The 17,682-nt window shown below is 35.1% G+C and overlaps 1 protein-coding gene across 4 annotated transcripts in view; it reads right to left on the bottom strand.

Annotated features, from left to right (window-relative positions):
* Positions 1-17,682, bottom strand: part of LOC150110652 (uridine-cytidine kinase 2-B-like) — a 169,617-nt gene that overhangs the window by 100,274 nt on the left and 51,661 nt on the right. For all 4 annotated transcript variants that reach the window (XR_016549005.1, XM_090400023.1, XM_090400045.1 and 1 more), the window contains 2 exons: positions 11,783-11,928; positions 2,279-2,376 (listed from right to left, as the gene is read on the bottom strand). Coding sequence is in view for 3 of the 4 variants with exons in the window: in XM_090400023.1 (XP_090256149.1) it covers positions 2,279-2,376; positions 11,783-11,928 (244 nt within the window). In the remaining variant the exon portion in view is untranslated. The remainder of the gene's footprint in view (positions 1-2,278; positions 2,377-11,782; positions 11,929-17,682) is intronic.

Here is a 17,682-nt window from a genome sequence, read left to right on the forward strand (position 1 = left end):
TATTTTATTAACAGTATTTTTGTTATAACCATTGTTTATGAATGTGTCACTAATGATTTTTAGTTCTTGTTTCAGGGCTTGCTGGTCAGAGCAAATAGTTGTGGCTCTGTTTTTAAGGTGTTAATGACTATATTTTTGTGATGGGTGGTGGTATGAATTAGCATGTATGTATTGGCCAGTATGTGTCGGTTTTCGGTAGACCGTGAAGGATAGACTGCCTGAAGGTAGACGTGTGACTAGCGTATCTAGGAACGGGAGCGAATTTTGGTTTTCGATTTCGATGGTAAATTGTATGCATTCGTGTTGTTTGTTCAGGTGGCTGAGGAATGTGTTTAGCGTTTGTCGCCCATGCAGCCAGATCGCGAACACGTCGTCAACGTATCTAAGCCAGACAGTCGGTCGTAGCGTGGCGGAATCAAGAGCCCTTTGCTTAAAGGTTTCCATGTAGAAGTTAGCGATTGGGGGGGGGGGAATAGTGGTGAGCCCATGGCTGTACCTTCTTTTTGTAGGTAGAATTTGTTTTGCTACACGAAGTAACCGGACTTTAGTACGTGGGCAAAGAGGGCCGTAATGTCGGGCGGAAATTTGTTCTGTAGTAGGAGAATTGTGTCATTGATGGGGGACATTAGTGAAAAGGGCAGAAACGTCGAAACTGACTAATAAGTCATCAATAAAGTGTCATTTAAGAGAATATTAGTAAACAATGAGGTAATGTCAAAGCTCACTAGGATATCATTAACAATTATATTTTCAATAGAACTTTTAAAATGGGAAGAGTTTTTTTAATGTATGTTGTGGTATGACCTGTAAAGGGATAAAGGGAGGGGGGTTACTAACTGTTTGGATAATTTATAGCAAGGAGAATCAGTGGCATCTGCAATAATCTTAGTGTGGGGGGAGGGGAGGATTAGGTTTATGGATTTTAGGTAAGCCATATATCTGGGAGGAATGGGGGGGGGGAACTGAATGGTTTGAGTATTTTTATGATGTCAGGAGGCCAGGAAGAAACTTTGAGTAGACTTTATAATTTCTTGATTTGAGATTTAGTGGGATCATAATCTAAAGGTCGACAGGTGAGTGGTCTCTAAGCATGATATCCATTTTCTTAGTGTATTTACTGGCCTTGAGAATAATGGTAGCACTTCCCTTGTCAGACCTGGTGATGACTATGCTGTTATCTTTACATAGTTTATTGAGAGCATTAATCTGGCAGGAAGATACATTTCTTTTAGGAGGCAGAGATTAGAAAGTGAATTGGCAACATCAAGCCTTTCAGGAGCTAAATTACTGATACCGCATTTGAAGTTGAACGTTAAATCTAGTGCTTGAGGGGCAACAGCAAAATTGTTGCCTAGATGTTAGGACAGTAACTGCAGCTTGGTTAAGCCTTGTACTCATATTTTTTATTTTCAAGAATTCTTCAATAGTGTGAGTGGAAACTCAATCAAATATTGAAGTATTGATAATTACTCTTTATATTAAAATTTCTATTCAATATTGGATGTTAATGTGAAAAAAGTCAGAAATACACTTTTTACAGAAAATGCTAAACAGTCAAGTTTAGAAACTTGATTTAGCTCTTATCAGATTTCAAATACTGGGCAACTGTCACAAACTAATTTTAAGCTTTTGGCTCTTTTCCAAAACAGGCAGGAAAAGTCTAAATGCCTTTCAAAAGCACTTCATAGGTAGGCAACTTCAAACCTTCCTAAAGACCAAAGCTCAAGCTTACTTGCAAAGTAGAGAGAGTTCAATAACCAAAAGGAGCATAAACTGTCAGGTATATGAACTGAATGTTTTGCCTCTTATGTGAAATGCCACTACCACCCCCCTCCACACACTAACATTGAGATCTAGTAAGAAGCATTTCTTATCTTGACAATGAGGCCATAGATTAGTTGATAATTTGTGAATGAGCAACTAATACATGAGTACATGTGCACATCATAGTTTTACACTGTGTAAATCATGTGGCTACATTTTAGAATTACTGAAAATTATTTATTTGAACCATATGCTCACTCAAGAAGCAATTTTAATGGCATCTAAGCTTTTAACCTTCAATGTTTGTTTATTTCAGCATTTGTCATATCATTCATTCAAATTAAGATCTTGATGTAACATTCACAGAGAGAGAGAAATTAAACAGCAATTTAAAAAAAAATTCCCAGCAATGATCATGTAAATCATAAAGTTAAGTAAAACCTGTGCATAAACTGATTTTTTTAAATAAATTACATATATATATACATATATATATGTATACACACACACTCACTGGTAAACAGAATTCTTCAAAAGCTGGCTTTACAAAAGTTGTATACTGGTTAAGAATCTGCTCTAGTTCTCTACCTCTTTCTTTTGTGTCCCTTAGAACTGGAATAAAGTCATTCAAATTCGGTGTAAAAGTGAGTAATTTTATCATTAAAAATATCTCACAAATGCATATAGTCATATCTTTAAAGTGATTATCATTATATCAAACTTCCACATAGTCAACAGATTCAATGTAGGAAGTCTCACCACAAACAACATATCAATAATTAAATGTTACTCATTCACACTCTTAGCATTAACAACACATTCTAGCAATGCATTCTACTCATGCATCATCTATCCATGTAAAAATTCTCACTCACTTCTTCATACCATACAATGTTTACATAACTTATAGGGATAGCCTCATCCTTCTCCCCTTCCGCTTCTCTCCTTTATATATAATCCCTTTTGTATTAATCAAGTGAAATTCCTCATTAATGTAAGCATCTCAATCATAGGCAGAAAACACATTGTGAACTAAAATTAGTTATTAATGAATTCAAGCTTCATGACAATCAATCAGTGAAAATTTTTGGTAAGTATTTTAAATGAAATAATCTTTTATAAAGTGCATATCTATATTACAACAGCTTTAATTATCAGAACATACTTTTAAATGTTTATGACAAGATAGATGATTTCTACAGGATAGAAGATGAAAAACAACTAGGAACTTTTTTTTGAATGAAATAATCTTTTATAAAGTGCATATCTATATTACAACAGCTTTAAATATCAGAACATACTTTTAAATGTTTATGACAAGATAGATGATTTCTACAGGATAGAAGATGCAAAACAACTAGGAACCTTTTTTTCTGTCCAGGTCTTAGTGGACAAAACTTACTGGTTGACTTTTGTAGGTGGTTTTTCTGCAGCGTAAACATGTCAATAAGTAACCAGATCTATATAATCATCCAAAAACATTAATCAAGCATTCCACCAAACATATATTACATCAAACATATATGCACCGTCATATATTGCAATAGACAGTATGATAGTACTGCATTAGTGTTTCCCAGAGTGTGGTGCACATACCCCCACAGATATGTGAACAGTCTTTTTTTTTTTTTAAAAGGGGGAGGGAAGCACTTTTTAATTTTGATTACCTTTTGTATATACACTATCTGATCAAAGTATCCGGTCACCTACTCGAAACTGTAATCAGACTTTCCCCGTGACACACTTTCCAATTGTGGACATTAATATAGGGTTGATCCACCCTTTGCTTCTATGACAGCTCTAACTTTGCAAGGGAGGCTTTCTACCAGGTGTCGGAACGTCTCTGGAGGAATGGAAGCCCATTCTTCCTGAAGAGCTGTAGCCAGAGCAGTTAATGATGTGGATTGTTGGGTTCTGGAGTGAAGTCAGCATTCTAATTCATCCTAAAGGTGTTCTATGGGATTCAGGTCAGGGCTCTCGGCTGGCCAGTCCATTTCTGGAATGTTATTGTTCAATAACATTCATGAATATTAATGAATATCCCCCCCTCCCTCCAATCAAAAAATAAATGAGTATGCAACAGATATTTGCCTTTTCTCTTAAAAAATTCAAATCCTTTTTTTCAAGATAATTTATCAAATAATTTAGCATTCTTCAACAATAAAAGTGAAACTGATCACTATAATAAAGAAATTATTTTTGGCATAAATAATGCATCAGCCTGTAAAAGAAATGTCGGTTTTTCTGTGTTAGGATGTCTGTTAATCAACAACTGAAAATGAAACAAGACATTCTTGCTTGAGGCAATTTAGTGTGACTTCTGGGAAACTTTCTCTCATGTGTTTCTCAAAAGAGTAATCTAAGACTTTTAACTTTTCCTCCAGCTAAGAGGATTATTGTCCAGCATTTCTAGGACGTATTTCAGAAATAGCAACCAGCAGTAATAGAAGTAACAATATTTAGAATTTAAAAAAAAAAAAAAAAAAGAAAAGAAAAGAAACAAACAAACAAAAATAACAACTGAACTTTCTTCTGTGTGGTATACAGTTTTACATACAATATAATAGTATTCCCAAACCTAAAAATAATTTCACCAGACTGCTGACAGCTGATTTCAGATGCAAAGAAAGAGTAAAGAATTAGAAGCTTCCAATATACAACATTATTGCTTTATTTCTTTTGCCAAAATGGGAAACTGAAATAAGAGATTTCGAATATTATCTGAAAGCTTTCAAACCAGCAGAAATTTAAAGTAGTTATATAACTGAGTTCCAGGAGAGGAGACGGGAGGGGGTTGCAGTAAAATATCCTAAAAATGAGCATATATTTTTAATCATTCCATACAGGACATCTTTCCTATTATATTTTTACCATGGTTAAGCACTGGATATTATAGTAATGTGCATCCTACAAAAAAAATAATACATAAATAAAATAAAAAATCTGTTGCAATTTTAAGGAGAAGAAGAAGGCAAAGAGTCTCTGATAAAATACCATTGGATACAAATTTTTGATACTAAAAAAGACAATATCAGAAACCGAGTAATGCAGTTTATAATCATCTGGGGGTCATAAAAAAAAAAAAAAAAAAAAAAAAAAAAAAAAAAAAAAAAAACTTGTTCCTAAAATTGAAATTTGACGATCCATATTAAAGGTATTTTGCAAAGGAAGAAAGCAAAATTTCATATTTATTTCACTAAATGTTATTTAAAAATATAAATAGATGACAAAATATTTTAAATGCAATCAAACATTTGAAAATTCGTGAAAAGAATCTATAGTGTCAGTAAAATGAAGAAAATTTATCATCATCAAATTCCTGATATGTACCCTCAAGGGGTTTACAGCATATGATAGAACTACATGAAAAATGTACATCATTACTAACTTCCTATCTATAATTTTCCTCCAAATCAGTCTGTTACTTGTCAAGACTTCAACATTATCAGATCTTATATTTCTATCATCTAAGGCACTTTGTACCGTATCAATCCACCTATATCTTGGTCTTCCTCTGGGTTGTTTTCCTGCCAACCTGGCATAGAACACTTGTTTTGCTAATCTTTCCTCACCCATTCTGTTTAATTGACCATACCACCTGAGAATAGCTCTGCTAACGCATTCCTGGATGCTGACAATGTCAAGTTCTTTCCTAATATCCTCATTTTTAATATGATATTGCCATTGATGCCATTTGTTCATGCCTCTAATCTTTCTCAGCACTCTCATATCTGCGGTCTCTAGTCTTTGGTCAAGGGTTTTACTTCTGACCCAGCACTCAGATCCATAAGTTAAAACTGGTTTGAACACTGCCTTGTATATAGCTAATTTAGTGTTCCAACTAATTTCTCTCTTATTCCATATGAATTTATTCAATTGACTTCCTACCATACCAGCTTTGTTGATTCTGTTGTCTATTTTGATATTTAATTTACCATCTTCACTAAAAATCGTCCCTCAGTAGCTGAAATGTTTTACTTGTTTCACAGGTTCCCGTTCACAATACAGTTGACATTTTCAACGATTCTGCCTATTTTCATTGTCTTTATCTTTTTAATGCTCACCTTCATACCATATCTATTACAACAGTTATTCAATTTAGTCAGGGAATCTTGCAAACTTATAGCAGATTTATTTAGAAGTATAACATCATCTGCATAAAGCAAAGAGCTGACATTAACATCTACAATTCTGATATCATGTTTAATACCACTTTCCTTCATAATGTGATCCATATAGATAATGAATAACAGAGGGGATAATGTACATCCTTGTCTCACACCAGATTTAACATTAAACCATCTTCCTGTACTTCCTCCAATTCTAGCTGCTGACTTACAACTCAAATAAAGACTAAGTATTGCTTGATATAATGCCCCATTGACACCATATAACTGTAGAGTATTGAATAGCTTCTCTCTTGGCACCTTGTCATATGTCTTTTCCAGATTGACAAAACTTAAATAGAGATCTTTGTTATATTTCCATGCTTTCTCAATTATTTGTCATAAAGTGAAGATCTGATCCTGACAGCGTCTAATTGGCCTGAATCCAGCTTGTTCTTCACCAAGCTTTTCTTCCACAATTCTTCTCAACCATTTCTCAAGTATACTTGCATAGATCTTGCCAGGAACACTCAGTAGGGAAATACCTCTGTAATTCTCACATTCAGTTTTATTTCCCTTTTTATATATGGGTACTATGAGAGCTCTTCTCCAATCATCGGGAATTCGTCCCTCTGTCCAGGCTTTCTGAACTATGCAGTGCAGCCACTGTAAGACTTTTATACCACCATACCTCAGCATTTCTGGTCGAATATCATCTATTCCTGCTGCCTTTCCACATTTCAAGCCTTTGATGGCAAATATGGATATGCATTCCTGAATGTATGCCTGGTAAGTGTTTTTTTACCACTATGCTATCATCACTGCTTGTTTCATTTAGCAATTTCTCGAAGTAATTACTCCATACTTCAAGGATATCTTTTTCTCCTGTTTTCATGTCACCTTTATCATCTCTAATTCTTTTTACAGCACTCTTTCCTCGATTTCTGAGCTTTTTCAACAATCTCCAGAATATCTTTCCCCTTCTTGATATTTATTTTCTATGTTCTTGCCAAAGTCCTCCCATGACTTTTGTTTAGCCAGTTTTACACCGTGTTTAGCTTTCTTACATTTGTCTCGATATTCTCTAAGAGCACAAGCTGACTTATTTGGCAGGAACTTTTGATATGCTTTCTTCTTTTCCTTCACTGCCTCTTTAACTTCCTGTGTCCACCACGGAGTTATGATTTTTCTATCCTTGCAGACAACCTCACTACATGCCTCTCTGGCTGAATCAATCAGGGTTTTCTTCAAGGCTTGCCACTGAATCTCCAAGGTTTGATTCCTGTTCTCAAACTCTTTCATTTTTTCTTTAATAATCTTTGTGTTTTAGTCTACAGTTCACATCTGAGAGCTGCCCAACTTTTATTCGCTTTAAAACTTTCTTACATGTTATTCTTTTCAATATGAAATTCAATTTTATCCTTCTCAAGACTAAATAGTGATCATTTCCAATTTCAGATCCTCTGTACACTCTGGTGTCCTGCACCAGGGAGAAAACATCACTATCAACAATAACATAGTCAAAGAGACTTTTCTTATTCCTTGCTGCTTCTCTCCATCTGAATTTGTGCACATTTTTATGTTGGAACATAGCGTTAGTAATAACCAGTCCATGTCCTGAGCAGAAATCCAACAGGTATTTGCCATTATTATTAGCTTTGCTCTTTTCTCCAAATTTTCCTAAAAAGTTTTTGTATGTCTGACAATCACTTCCTACTATGCTATTTAGATCCCCAACAAGGACCAACTTTTCCTTTTTCATTGTGCGAGTAGCTTTCTCTAGAGCCTCAAAAAATTCCTCCACTTCTACCTTAGTAGAACCTTCTGTGGGGCCATATGCACAAATAAGTTTCATTGTCCAGTTCCCCATTTTCATATTTACCCACATTACTCTACTTGAGACTGCCTGCCATTCAAGAAGATTAGCCTCATATTTTGTGTTGAATACTATGGCTACTCCTTCTTTTCCTTGATTGTCATTTCCTGAATATAATATTTTGTATTTATTGCTCAGAAAGATCTCACCAGTTTTTGTCTTTTTTAGTTTCAGTCACCCCTATTATGTTGATATGGTACTTCTTCATCTAGCTCCATTTCTTTGCCATTCAGGCTTCTTATGTTGATAGTACTGATCTATAACTGGTGATGTTTAGTTGGGGTGTGCTTTTAGGTTTTTTCCAGTAGCTGACTTTTCTCTGTTCACCCTGGTTCCCTGGCGAAAACAACGGGGGCCATGTTTAACCGGCCGAAGCCCCAGCTGGCTTGAAATTTTGTCATGTTGTACAATCATTTTGTATATTGGTTTAAGCCAATAAGATATACAATTTGGTCGGCTAAATCCCAAATTGCTAGCCCATCCTCGTTTGTTCAGTATCCATATAGATACACAACAGGGTGCACCATGAGAAGGTGAGGATTGGACAGGTCAGAAGCCCTGGTCGGTTCTCTGCATTCCTTTAAAGTCTATGTGGAGGTCTCCTATCAGTTATATAGCTTTCACCCTTAAGCACCCCGAAGGAAATTTACTATTACTAAAATATATTCATTGCAAAGGCTGATCTGTGGTCATTTCAGGATTGATTATTTACTTTGACAGATGTGAAACTTCTATTTTTGGAAAGAGAGACAATAAGTTGTGCAGCAAAAAAAAAAAAAAAACGATCAAATATCCTAGTACAATAAAGGAAATTCCAAGTACCACAGTACATGTAAAGACAAGTGACTCAAAAGTCCCTCCACCACAGTTAATCTGTTAATGGCTCTAAAATTGCCGTTAAGGGATTAATGGCGGAGAAGGATAAATACTTGATTAAAGATAGAATGTCAATGAAGTTTTGATCCATAAAAAATTCTGGAGTTGTCTGGCTATTTCATGAATTAACCTTCCTACCTTGGCCGGTAGGAAGGTTAATGCATAGCATTATACATGTCTGCAAGGAGATGTGTTTTGCATTATGGGAGATACTAAGACAAGTGATGAGAGCTTAGTCCACCTTTATCACGAGTTGCCTTAGTCCCGAAGATACTTCAGGCACACAAACTTTATTTGCTTACACTTGGATAAAGGATTAAACTAAATTTATTATAGTCTAATCAAGTGGGGGGAAAAAAACTACCAACACCTAACAAACATCTATTTTTTTTTTCAATTTTCTACTTATCCATAGTACCAATGTACTGGGTAAAAAAATTAATTTTCACAGCACCAATTTATTCTTATAGATTAAACATCCTTTTATAGAGATGATCATCATAAAAACCTATAGGAAATGTAAAGTAAGGACCAAGGCTCATGGCCTCTGTCCAATTCTCAATTCCCAAAATGCACCCTGTTAATAAGTATTTTGTATGACATTTGTAAGTTATTTTGATATCATATGAATATAGTAGCAAAATAAAGTTTGCACTGAACTAATTTCTGAGGAAGATGATCATTCTCAAGTAGATGAAGTGAATTCTGTGCATGGTGGTTTATTCTGATTATTATTAGCCAATTACCCATGTTGGTAATACTGACTTGTTCACAATAAGATTCCAAAAAAGTCCTAAAGATGAAGTACAAACAAACCAAAAACAAAAAAAAAAAAAAAAATGTAAAAAATAAAACTGTAGAAAAATATTAGGTATCAGTATACAGTGATACCCCGAAGTTATGTGGTAGGTGGGACCAACAAAAAGCGCATAAGTCGAATTCGCGTAACTCGGGGTATAATTTTGCATGTAATTTATATATGCAAACATACAAAATATTAGTTAATTGGGACTAAAGGTTTACAAAAACACCTATTTTTTTAAAAAAATATAAACATAATTGTAGTTTTTCGTATATAAAAAAAATAAAGCTATTTCGATGTCGATGGTTTCATAAAATCTAATAGATTCGTCTGACGGCATAATGTCTTTTTCTTGTCACGTAAAATTTCTTCATAGCAAGCCAATGATTTTTTATTCCTTGCCTTGTGGCTACAATTTGTTCCTCATTAGAATCTACGTCCTCCAAAATCTGTAAATCTTTCTTAATTAAGCTGAGACCTGTTAATTTTGCAATTGTCATGTGCTTTTCTGGTAGAACTGGATCTGAGATTTTAGTCTTCAGTAGCGCTTTGCTCACGCATTTCTATGAGCTCATCGATTGTAAGCTCCTTGTTATGCGAGTCTAACAGCTCGCTGACATCTTCACTGTCGACTTCTAAATCTAATTGCCTGGCAAGGTTGACAACTTCTTCTATTGCCTCAGCAACTTGATCAGTTTCTGGCAACATTTCCGTTTTGCATTTAAAAAAGGATGGACAAAGTTTTTTCCAGACACCATTCAAGGTATTTTGGGAAATTTCACCCCAAGAATCTCCAATAATCCTTACAGCATCTAAAACATTAAACTGTTTCCAAAACTCTTTAACAGACATTTTGCCTCATAGCTTCATTCAGACTTGCAAATGAATGTCGTGTGTAGTACGCTTTGAATGTTTTGAAGTTCCATCGGTTGAAGTAAGCTGGTTGTATTTGGAAACAAGAAAACAACTTTTACACGTGGATCAAAATCAATTAAAGTTGCAGGAGGGTGACCAGGTGCATTATCAATAATGAGCATAACTTTAAACAGAATTTTTTTAAACTGGCAATAACGTTCAACTTCAGGTATGAAGTGGTGACCAAACCAGTCTTCAAAAAAGAAGCTGTCACCCAAGCTTTAGAATTTGACTTCCAAATCACTGGCAAGCCAGCTTTAGATTTTTTTTTCAGAGCTCTTGGATTTTCTGAGCGATAAATTAAGAGAGGTTTTAACTTGCAATCACCAGCTGCATTTTCACCAAGCATTACTGTCAACCAGTCTTTGGAAGCCTTAAAAGCCAGGAAACGTTTTTTCTTCACGTGCGATGAAAGTTCTCTTAGGCGTCTTTTTACAGAACAAGCCGGTCTCATCTACATTAAATATGGTTTGACTGCTATAGCTACCTTCCTCGATGATAGCCTTAAGTGTCTCAGGAAAAGAAGACATAGCCTCTTTATCAGCGCTTGCCTCCTCTCCACTTTCCGCAATGCTGTGCCAGTTACAACGATTTTTAAATCGGTTGAATCAACCATTACTGGCCACGAAATTTTCTTCTTTGGCCGCTTCTCCAGCTTCTACTTTTAGCCTCTCAAAAATCAGCTTGGCTTGGCTACATATTGTCGTTTGATCAACTGGACAATTTTTTACTCTCACTTGATTATCACACCATAATTTAAGCATCGTTTCCATCTCACCAATAATCCCATGATGTTTACAAATTATGCTTGAATTCAATGATTGGGCATTTTTCACAGCAGCGAGAATTCTTTCTTTATCCTTCATGATTGTTCTTACTGTGGATTCCTGTAGATCGAACTTTTTTTGATAGCTCACAAATTTTCATTCTGCTTTCAAAATCCTTAATAAGGTTGAGTTTTGTTTCCAAAGTCAATGTTTTTCTTTTCTTGCTAGCTGTAAAAGAATTAGACGTGCTTCTTTTGGACGACATTATTATTTTTTGTGAGATAAAATTTTTATTAAGAACATAACATTAAACAGTCGCAAGGTTTGTAGACTAAAAGTCGTGTATGAATGGAGACCGCGTGAAACAAGTCAGTGCTTGTTTACAGCATGTGCGACAATGGCGAATGCGGCTGGTGCCAGAAAGATACGACTAGTGGTGAGGCGTGAAGCGGGATGGGAATACGTACATATAAGAAACCATGTAACTCCGGATTCATGTAAGTCAGGGTATGACTGTATTTTAAAACATTGTAGTAACATAGCAACTTGCAAAAGAAAATATTTAACTTTTTTTAAAAAAACTTACTTGCATTCTATCTAAAAATATGGCATGCTAGAGAAAATTAAAAAAAATAATAATAATATAAATAATAAAATAAATAAATAAAAAACATACCTCTTCTAGCTAATCTGGTGTCAGGATCTGTATCAACAAATAATTTCATATGGAATAAATCTCTTATGTCTTGAAAGTAAAATACTAAAATTCCTTCAAATAAGACAACATCTGCTGGATAAATTGTGATGGATTCATCTTTTTTCCTAAAAAAATTTTGATATTTATCAATGTTTACTACTAAACATATTTCAATAATTCTACAATTAAAATCCATTTTTAATTGCAATAAACAGTTTGTAAATTAGAACATGTTGAGGCAATAATTAAGTTTAATGCACCCATGCTTCATCACTGACATCTCTGAACATATAAACTTCAAACATTTTAAAAGGTATTTACTTCACCTCAAAACTAACAAGGTCCAAATAAACATGGCTCTGTAAATTATTTGAGATACAGCCCGTTTTAGTGGCAGCAAAAAAGCCAACGGTCTGCAGTGCATATAAATATCAAGAAATAAACATAAATCACTTGATAAGTGGCAAAAGAAGCACTAAGCATTACAATGCAGGTGCTCAAAATTACTACCAATGCCAGCCCTGCAACCAATGACAGCTTCTATGCTTGAAAGTTCCTAGCTAGTACCTGACTAAAGTGCATGCATGTTTGACTTTCTTGCAGATCATCAACATTTCCTACTGGAAAAGACCACCAATGATTTCAAATGGCTCTACAAAAAAAGAAGCAAGTAATCTCCTAATATGTTTCTTAAAGAGTTGAAAATTGTACTTAGCAGGAAAAAACAGTATGAAGGAGGATGTTTCAAAGAGCGGATGGATGGAATGAAGGAAGATAAGTTTGTTCAGTATGTTTGTAGTTGGACAGTGTACAAGTGTTGACCAGTGGCTACTCTTACATGATTAGAAGAAAGTGGAAAAATGGTACTGGCCTTTTCAGCAGAACAGTGCCCATTCAAGTACCTATAGAAAAGGGATAGTGCAGAAACAGAGCACCTATGCAAAAGTAACCAAAGGAAGTCTGTGAGGGAGAGATCACCTGTTAAGCAGATTGTGCTCTTCTGTATATCATCAACAATTCTTAGGGAGGATTTCGGTGCACCATCCCAAATGCAAGAACAGTATTCCAAGGTTGTTCATATTTGAGATTTATAAAGTGTTAGGAATTGAACAGACGAAAAGTGAGGTTTTGGATGAAAAAGGACAAGCGTAGAGAGGCTGAGGTGACCATTAATGTAATATGTTTGTACCAGGATAAGATGAATGTGACATTCAGCCCCCCCCCCTCATCAGGAATACCATCTGAACCAAAAAAAAAGAAAACTGATCATGAAAGGATATCAGAACATTATCAAAATTGGAAGAGTGAAGTAGAATCTTTCCTGCAGGTAATAAGACAGGCCTGTTTTTAATAGCAGTGAAATTCACTAAGTTGGTTTTACCCCATTTGAGAATGGCAAGTAGATCAGTATTTAAGTCAGTGTTATGGAAGATCTTGAGGAATTAATCATTTGAGTGCTACAGGGTTTCTAGAATGAAAAAGAATGGAGAGTACTGTCATCAGCAAAACTAAATGGGTTTTGAAGTCAGAAAACAGTCACTGATGTAAATGAGGAAGAGTGTGGGTGAGAGTAAAGAACTGGGATGATAAAGAAATCTGATGAGAGGAAGCCATCCACCATGATATGCCAAGAATGACAGTAGAGAAAGCTAGCATACAGTCATGAAAAGCAGGAGAGAGACCAAAAGATAGTGGCTGTTGAGAAGGGCTCAATTCCAGACATGATCAAATGTCTTTGAAATATCAAGAGCAATCATGTGGTTTTCTCCAAATCTTTCCAGCAAACCTCCTTAATGTCCAAAGGACATTAAGGAGGTCTGCTGTGAAACAAAAATGGCAGAAACCATACTGTGATCACTAATTATATGAGTTTCCAGGTAGTGAATAACTGGTTGTTGATTATCTTCTCCATCACTTTTAATGAACATGCTGTGATGAAAGCAATGGAATGATCAGTTTGATGAGGGACATTTATCACCCTTTTTAGGTACAGGCTGGATAAAGGTTTGCTTCAATGCTGTTGGGTAGATACCAGATGAATATGACAGCTTACATATGAGATACAGCATGGGTATTAATACTGGGGCACATCTAGAGGAATACCATCTGAACCAAGAGCCTCATTAGTATGAAGATTATTCAGGATATTCCTGATAATCTTTTGGCAAAAGATCAGAATAGGCATGCAATGGGCAGCTTGGCAGTAGAAGAGAGGAAAATGTTGATGCCAAGAGCTTTATCCTCGGGTGAGGTTACTATGATACTATCAGGATGTGAGAGGAGTAGAAACAAGAAAGAGCAGAAGTTATACCCCAACAACTTTAATAATGGACTAAAATGCTTAACTGCCAGTTGAGAAGGAACCAAACTTATTGCATTTGAATCTTATGAAGTCTGCTCTGAAAATTATATTTTTTTACACTTCATTTAAATCCAAGGGGACCACATAATTAGCTGACCTTGACCAATCCACTTTCAGGAAACCAATGATTAAAATATCCATGGGTTGTGTGATTGAAATGTGGTGGAGCTCTATCATGCATGAATTATAGATTTCTCATCCACATCGAGGAAGCATCATCAAGCACATTGTGGAAGATGTTTTCAAGAAGTCATGGTACAAAGGTCCTGTAAGCCTGTCTCAAAAACTACAGTCCTGTTAATCTATCTTCAAAGATATGATTATATGAAACCTGTTGATGTCTTGAATGAATGGCCCCCTTGTATTATGAGAACCGACAAGAGAAAAATTGCTGGTTCCAAGAACTGTTGTAAAAACCACTGATAAAACACCAGCAATGGGTCTTCCATAGACTGCTTGAGACATCCTCTTCTATTGCAATCCTCTGCATGCTAGTGTGCATTCCATGCAACTGGATGCAATACATTTTCTTCAGTTTCCAGTACCTGCACAGTTCTTTGCCCTCCTCATTTTTGAGGTGAAAAAATCTGTACATAGCTAATTCAAGAAACATCCACTACAAAACACTAATGTATTTAGAAAAAAAATGGCAACTGCCACTTGCTCAAGGCAAAAATCTGTTAACGGGAAACATATACAAGCATGTCCTGAATGTAATTCTGGCCAAATGGCAAGAATCACATGCAGGACGTGCCTGTAGTTTCACTTCATATGAGTCAAGTTACATCCATTTGCTTTGCATATTATTGGCACTCATGCTGCCATTACAAAGATATGTATCTCCAAAATGTGATTTCTTGACCCATATTTAATGGAACTTTTTTTTTTGTTAGTTCTGATATATAGAACAGCCTTTACAGTTTATGACATGGGTGTAGAATCAACCTGGTTAAAGTAATATAAAATGTGAAAAAACATGGTTAAAAGTATGTTAAACAAGATGCAAAAAAAAAGCATGTAGACAACAAATAAGTATATACTGTACCAAATTTAACCCATAATTAGTGCTAAGAAGAATTACTAGTTTTTATTCATTTGTAGAAAGTCCTTGTAATTTATATTGGAAGTATTTAGACTTTCTGCAATTTAAATTGCAAAAATTAAATTTAAATTTTCTGCAAGCTCAGATGCAAAATGCAATCTATGATTCATACAAGCATACTTGACTCCTCTTGTTGAAGATAGGTATGGTTCTAGTTTCGTGGTATAAATGATACAGCAAACAGTCTATATGGCCAAAACTGGAAATTTTATCTTCAGGAGACTATAAACATTGGCCTTGGGAAAAAATCATGATAATCAACATAGCAACTATTCACATCATATAAAAGAGCAACAGATGAAATTTATCTCAACCTAAGATGGGTATTCTGTGGGGGAAAAACAGATTTCGCTGATAATTTTCCAATTATAACCAATCTCAAAATAATGAAATTCATTTTATAAAGAATCGCCATAATCCAAAATTTCGCTGTGTTACTTATAGTTTTTACAACTTGAGTCCCATGGTAGTTTGTGATTCCTTCTCAACTTACTTAATTTGACCTTCAATTAGAAAGTCACCCCAAAGAAGATCAAGTATTTCGTTGATACATATAAGTTGGTTCTTAAGAACTCCATCCCAGAGTCCCAATTCCATACATTTCCAGCATTTATAAACCAATTTCAGATACTCTCTTCAACTTCCAGGTGTATTTACCAAAGTCAGAGACCATCTTCTCTTATAGTTGGGATCAATAAGACCTTCATACTTGAGAAGAGGCTGCAACAACATCAGTCCGACATCCTCGATAAAAAATTCCAAAAGTTTTCTGACATAAGTCACAGAATCATATGGTCTAAGATGCATATGTTTCAAATTTCAGCACTTATTCAAAGAGAGCACTGAGATGCTACTTCATTCCCCTAACTTGAATTGGAATGACTATTTCCTTACCCAAAAATTTACTGTATTAAACTGTACTACTCCAGCAACAGCACTTATATTCATGTCTCATCTCATCTCATTTTCCTTTTACCTTGTGGTGTCGAGGGTTTATTAATCATCGGACTTCAAACCGTTCCCAGGATAAGGTGGTCAAGTCCTACGCCCCGGTATATCCTATGTCCATAGTGTTGAGTTCTCAAGGCCAGTTTGCCTGCTTTGCAGGATGAAAAACCCCAGGATAAACTGGGGAAAAAAAAAACCTACTGTCCGTGCCCAAGACCAGCTAACTTGGCTATGGCTGAGGAAGATCCTTCAGCTACTCGCATCACTGACGGGAATCGAACCTAGGACACTCCTTCCTCGAGCATATGGTTGCGAAAACACAGCCACTAGGCTAACCGTGCGGACATGCCTTTTGAAATTCAGTGTTGTTATTCTACCTTTTTTGAAATGTCACTCATACTGAAGATGAGCTATAAGTTTCAGATTAAAAGATCTGCTTTTATATATATATATATATATATATATATATATATATATATATAAGTAAAACATTTTCTCGTGTCTACATGTTTATATATATATCATTTTTGTTACTGAAAATAAAGACAAATAACAATTTTAAGACAGCTTCCATTTCTGAATTTACATGAAGTCAATTTATACACCAATGGACATTTGCAGGATATTTCCTACATCAACATCACTTTGTAATGTGCATATACCAAAGGATATAACAGAAGAATAAATACTAACCAACACAATAAGATTTCATTACTAGCTTGCTGCCATTTCTCTTCCAAACTGGTCTAGTATTTATGTAATTTGGATAGCTTTTACTTTTCTATCTTCTCCAGCAGTTATGACTGCTGGAGAAGATAGAAAAGTTTCTATTTCTCTACTAAGCTACTTAGAGCACTTCTGCTCACATATTCTTGAATATTAATGCAGCCAAGCAAATTACTAGTAACTGCATTTTTCATATGGTTCTGCAATTTTCATTCCCCAATTATTATCAGAATTGTCATCAGATGGATATGGTCTATTCTAACTAATCTATTTACTAGCTGATCTCATCATCCTGGATTTTAAATCCAAGATGAGAATATACATGCTGAATAACAATATGGAATATAGACATCCAAATAAACATACATTTAATGTCAACTCTGTTCATTCAGTTTCAAGACTTATAGCAGGTTAAATTAAAAGGACATCGCCTGCAAAAAAAGAACTAAACTTGTATCTCCTATTGTGACATCAGAGATGTAATCCAACACTATCTTAATAATGTGATCCATACTTTACTTCATTACGCCTCATACTCAGAAGCGTAGATAGTTTGCAATGAGTATGCCAGAGTGTCCTATTTTCCACTTCCTCTTACTCAGTTTCTCTCCTTTATGTCATCTTGCCATCTTATTGAGCTCGTTTCTTAGCATCTTGCTTCCAAATTTGCAGTATATATCCATCCTAACTGGAGAAAAAGATATCCTTGAAGTATGGAGTAATTACTTCGAAAAATTGCTA

This window comes from Typopeltis vanoorti, chromosome 1 (genome assembly GCF_054136105.1).
Source record: "Typopeltis vanoorti isolate ZY-2024b chromosome 1, IOZ_Tvanoo_1.0, whole genome shotgun sequence".
Classification (NCBI taxonomy): domain Eukaryota; kingdom Metazoa; phylum Arthropoda; class Arachnida; order Uropygi; family Thelyphonidae; genus Typopeltis; species Typopeltis vanoorti.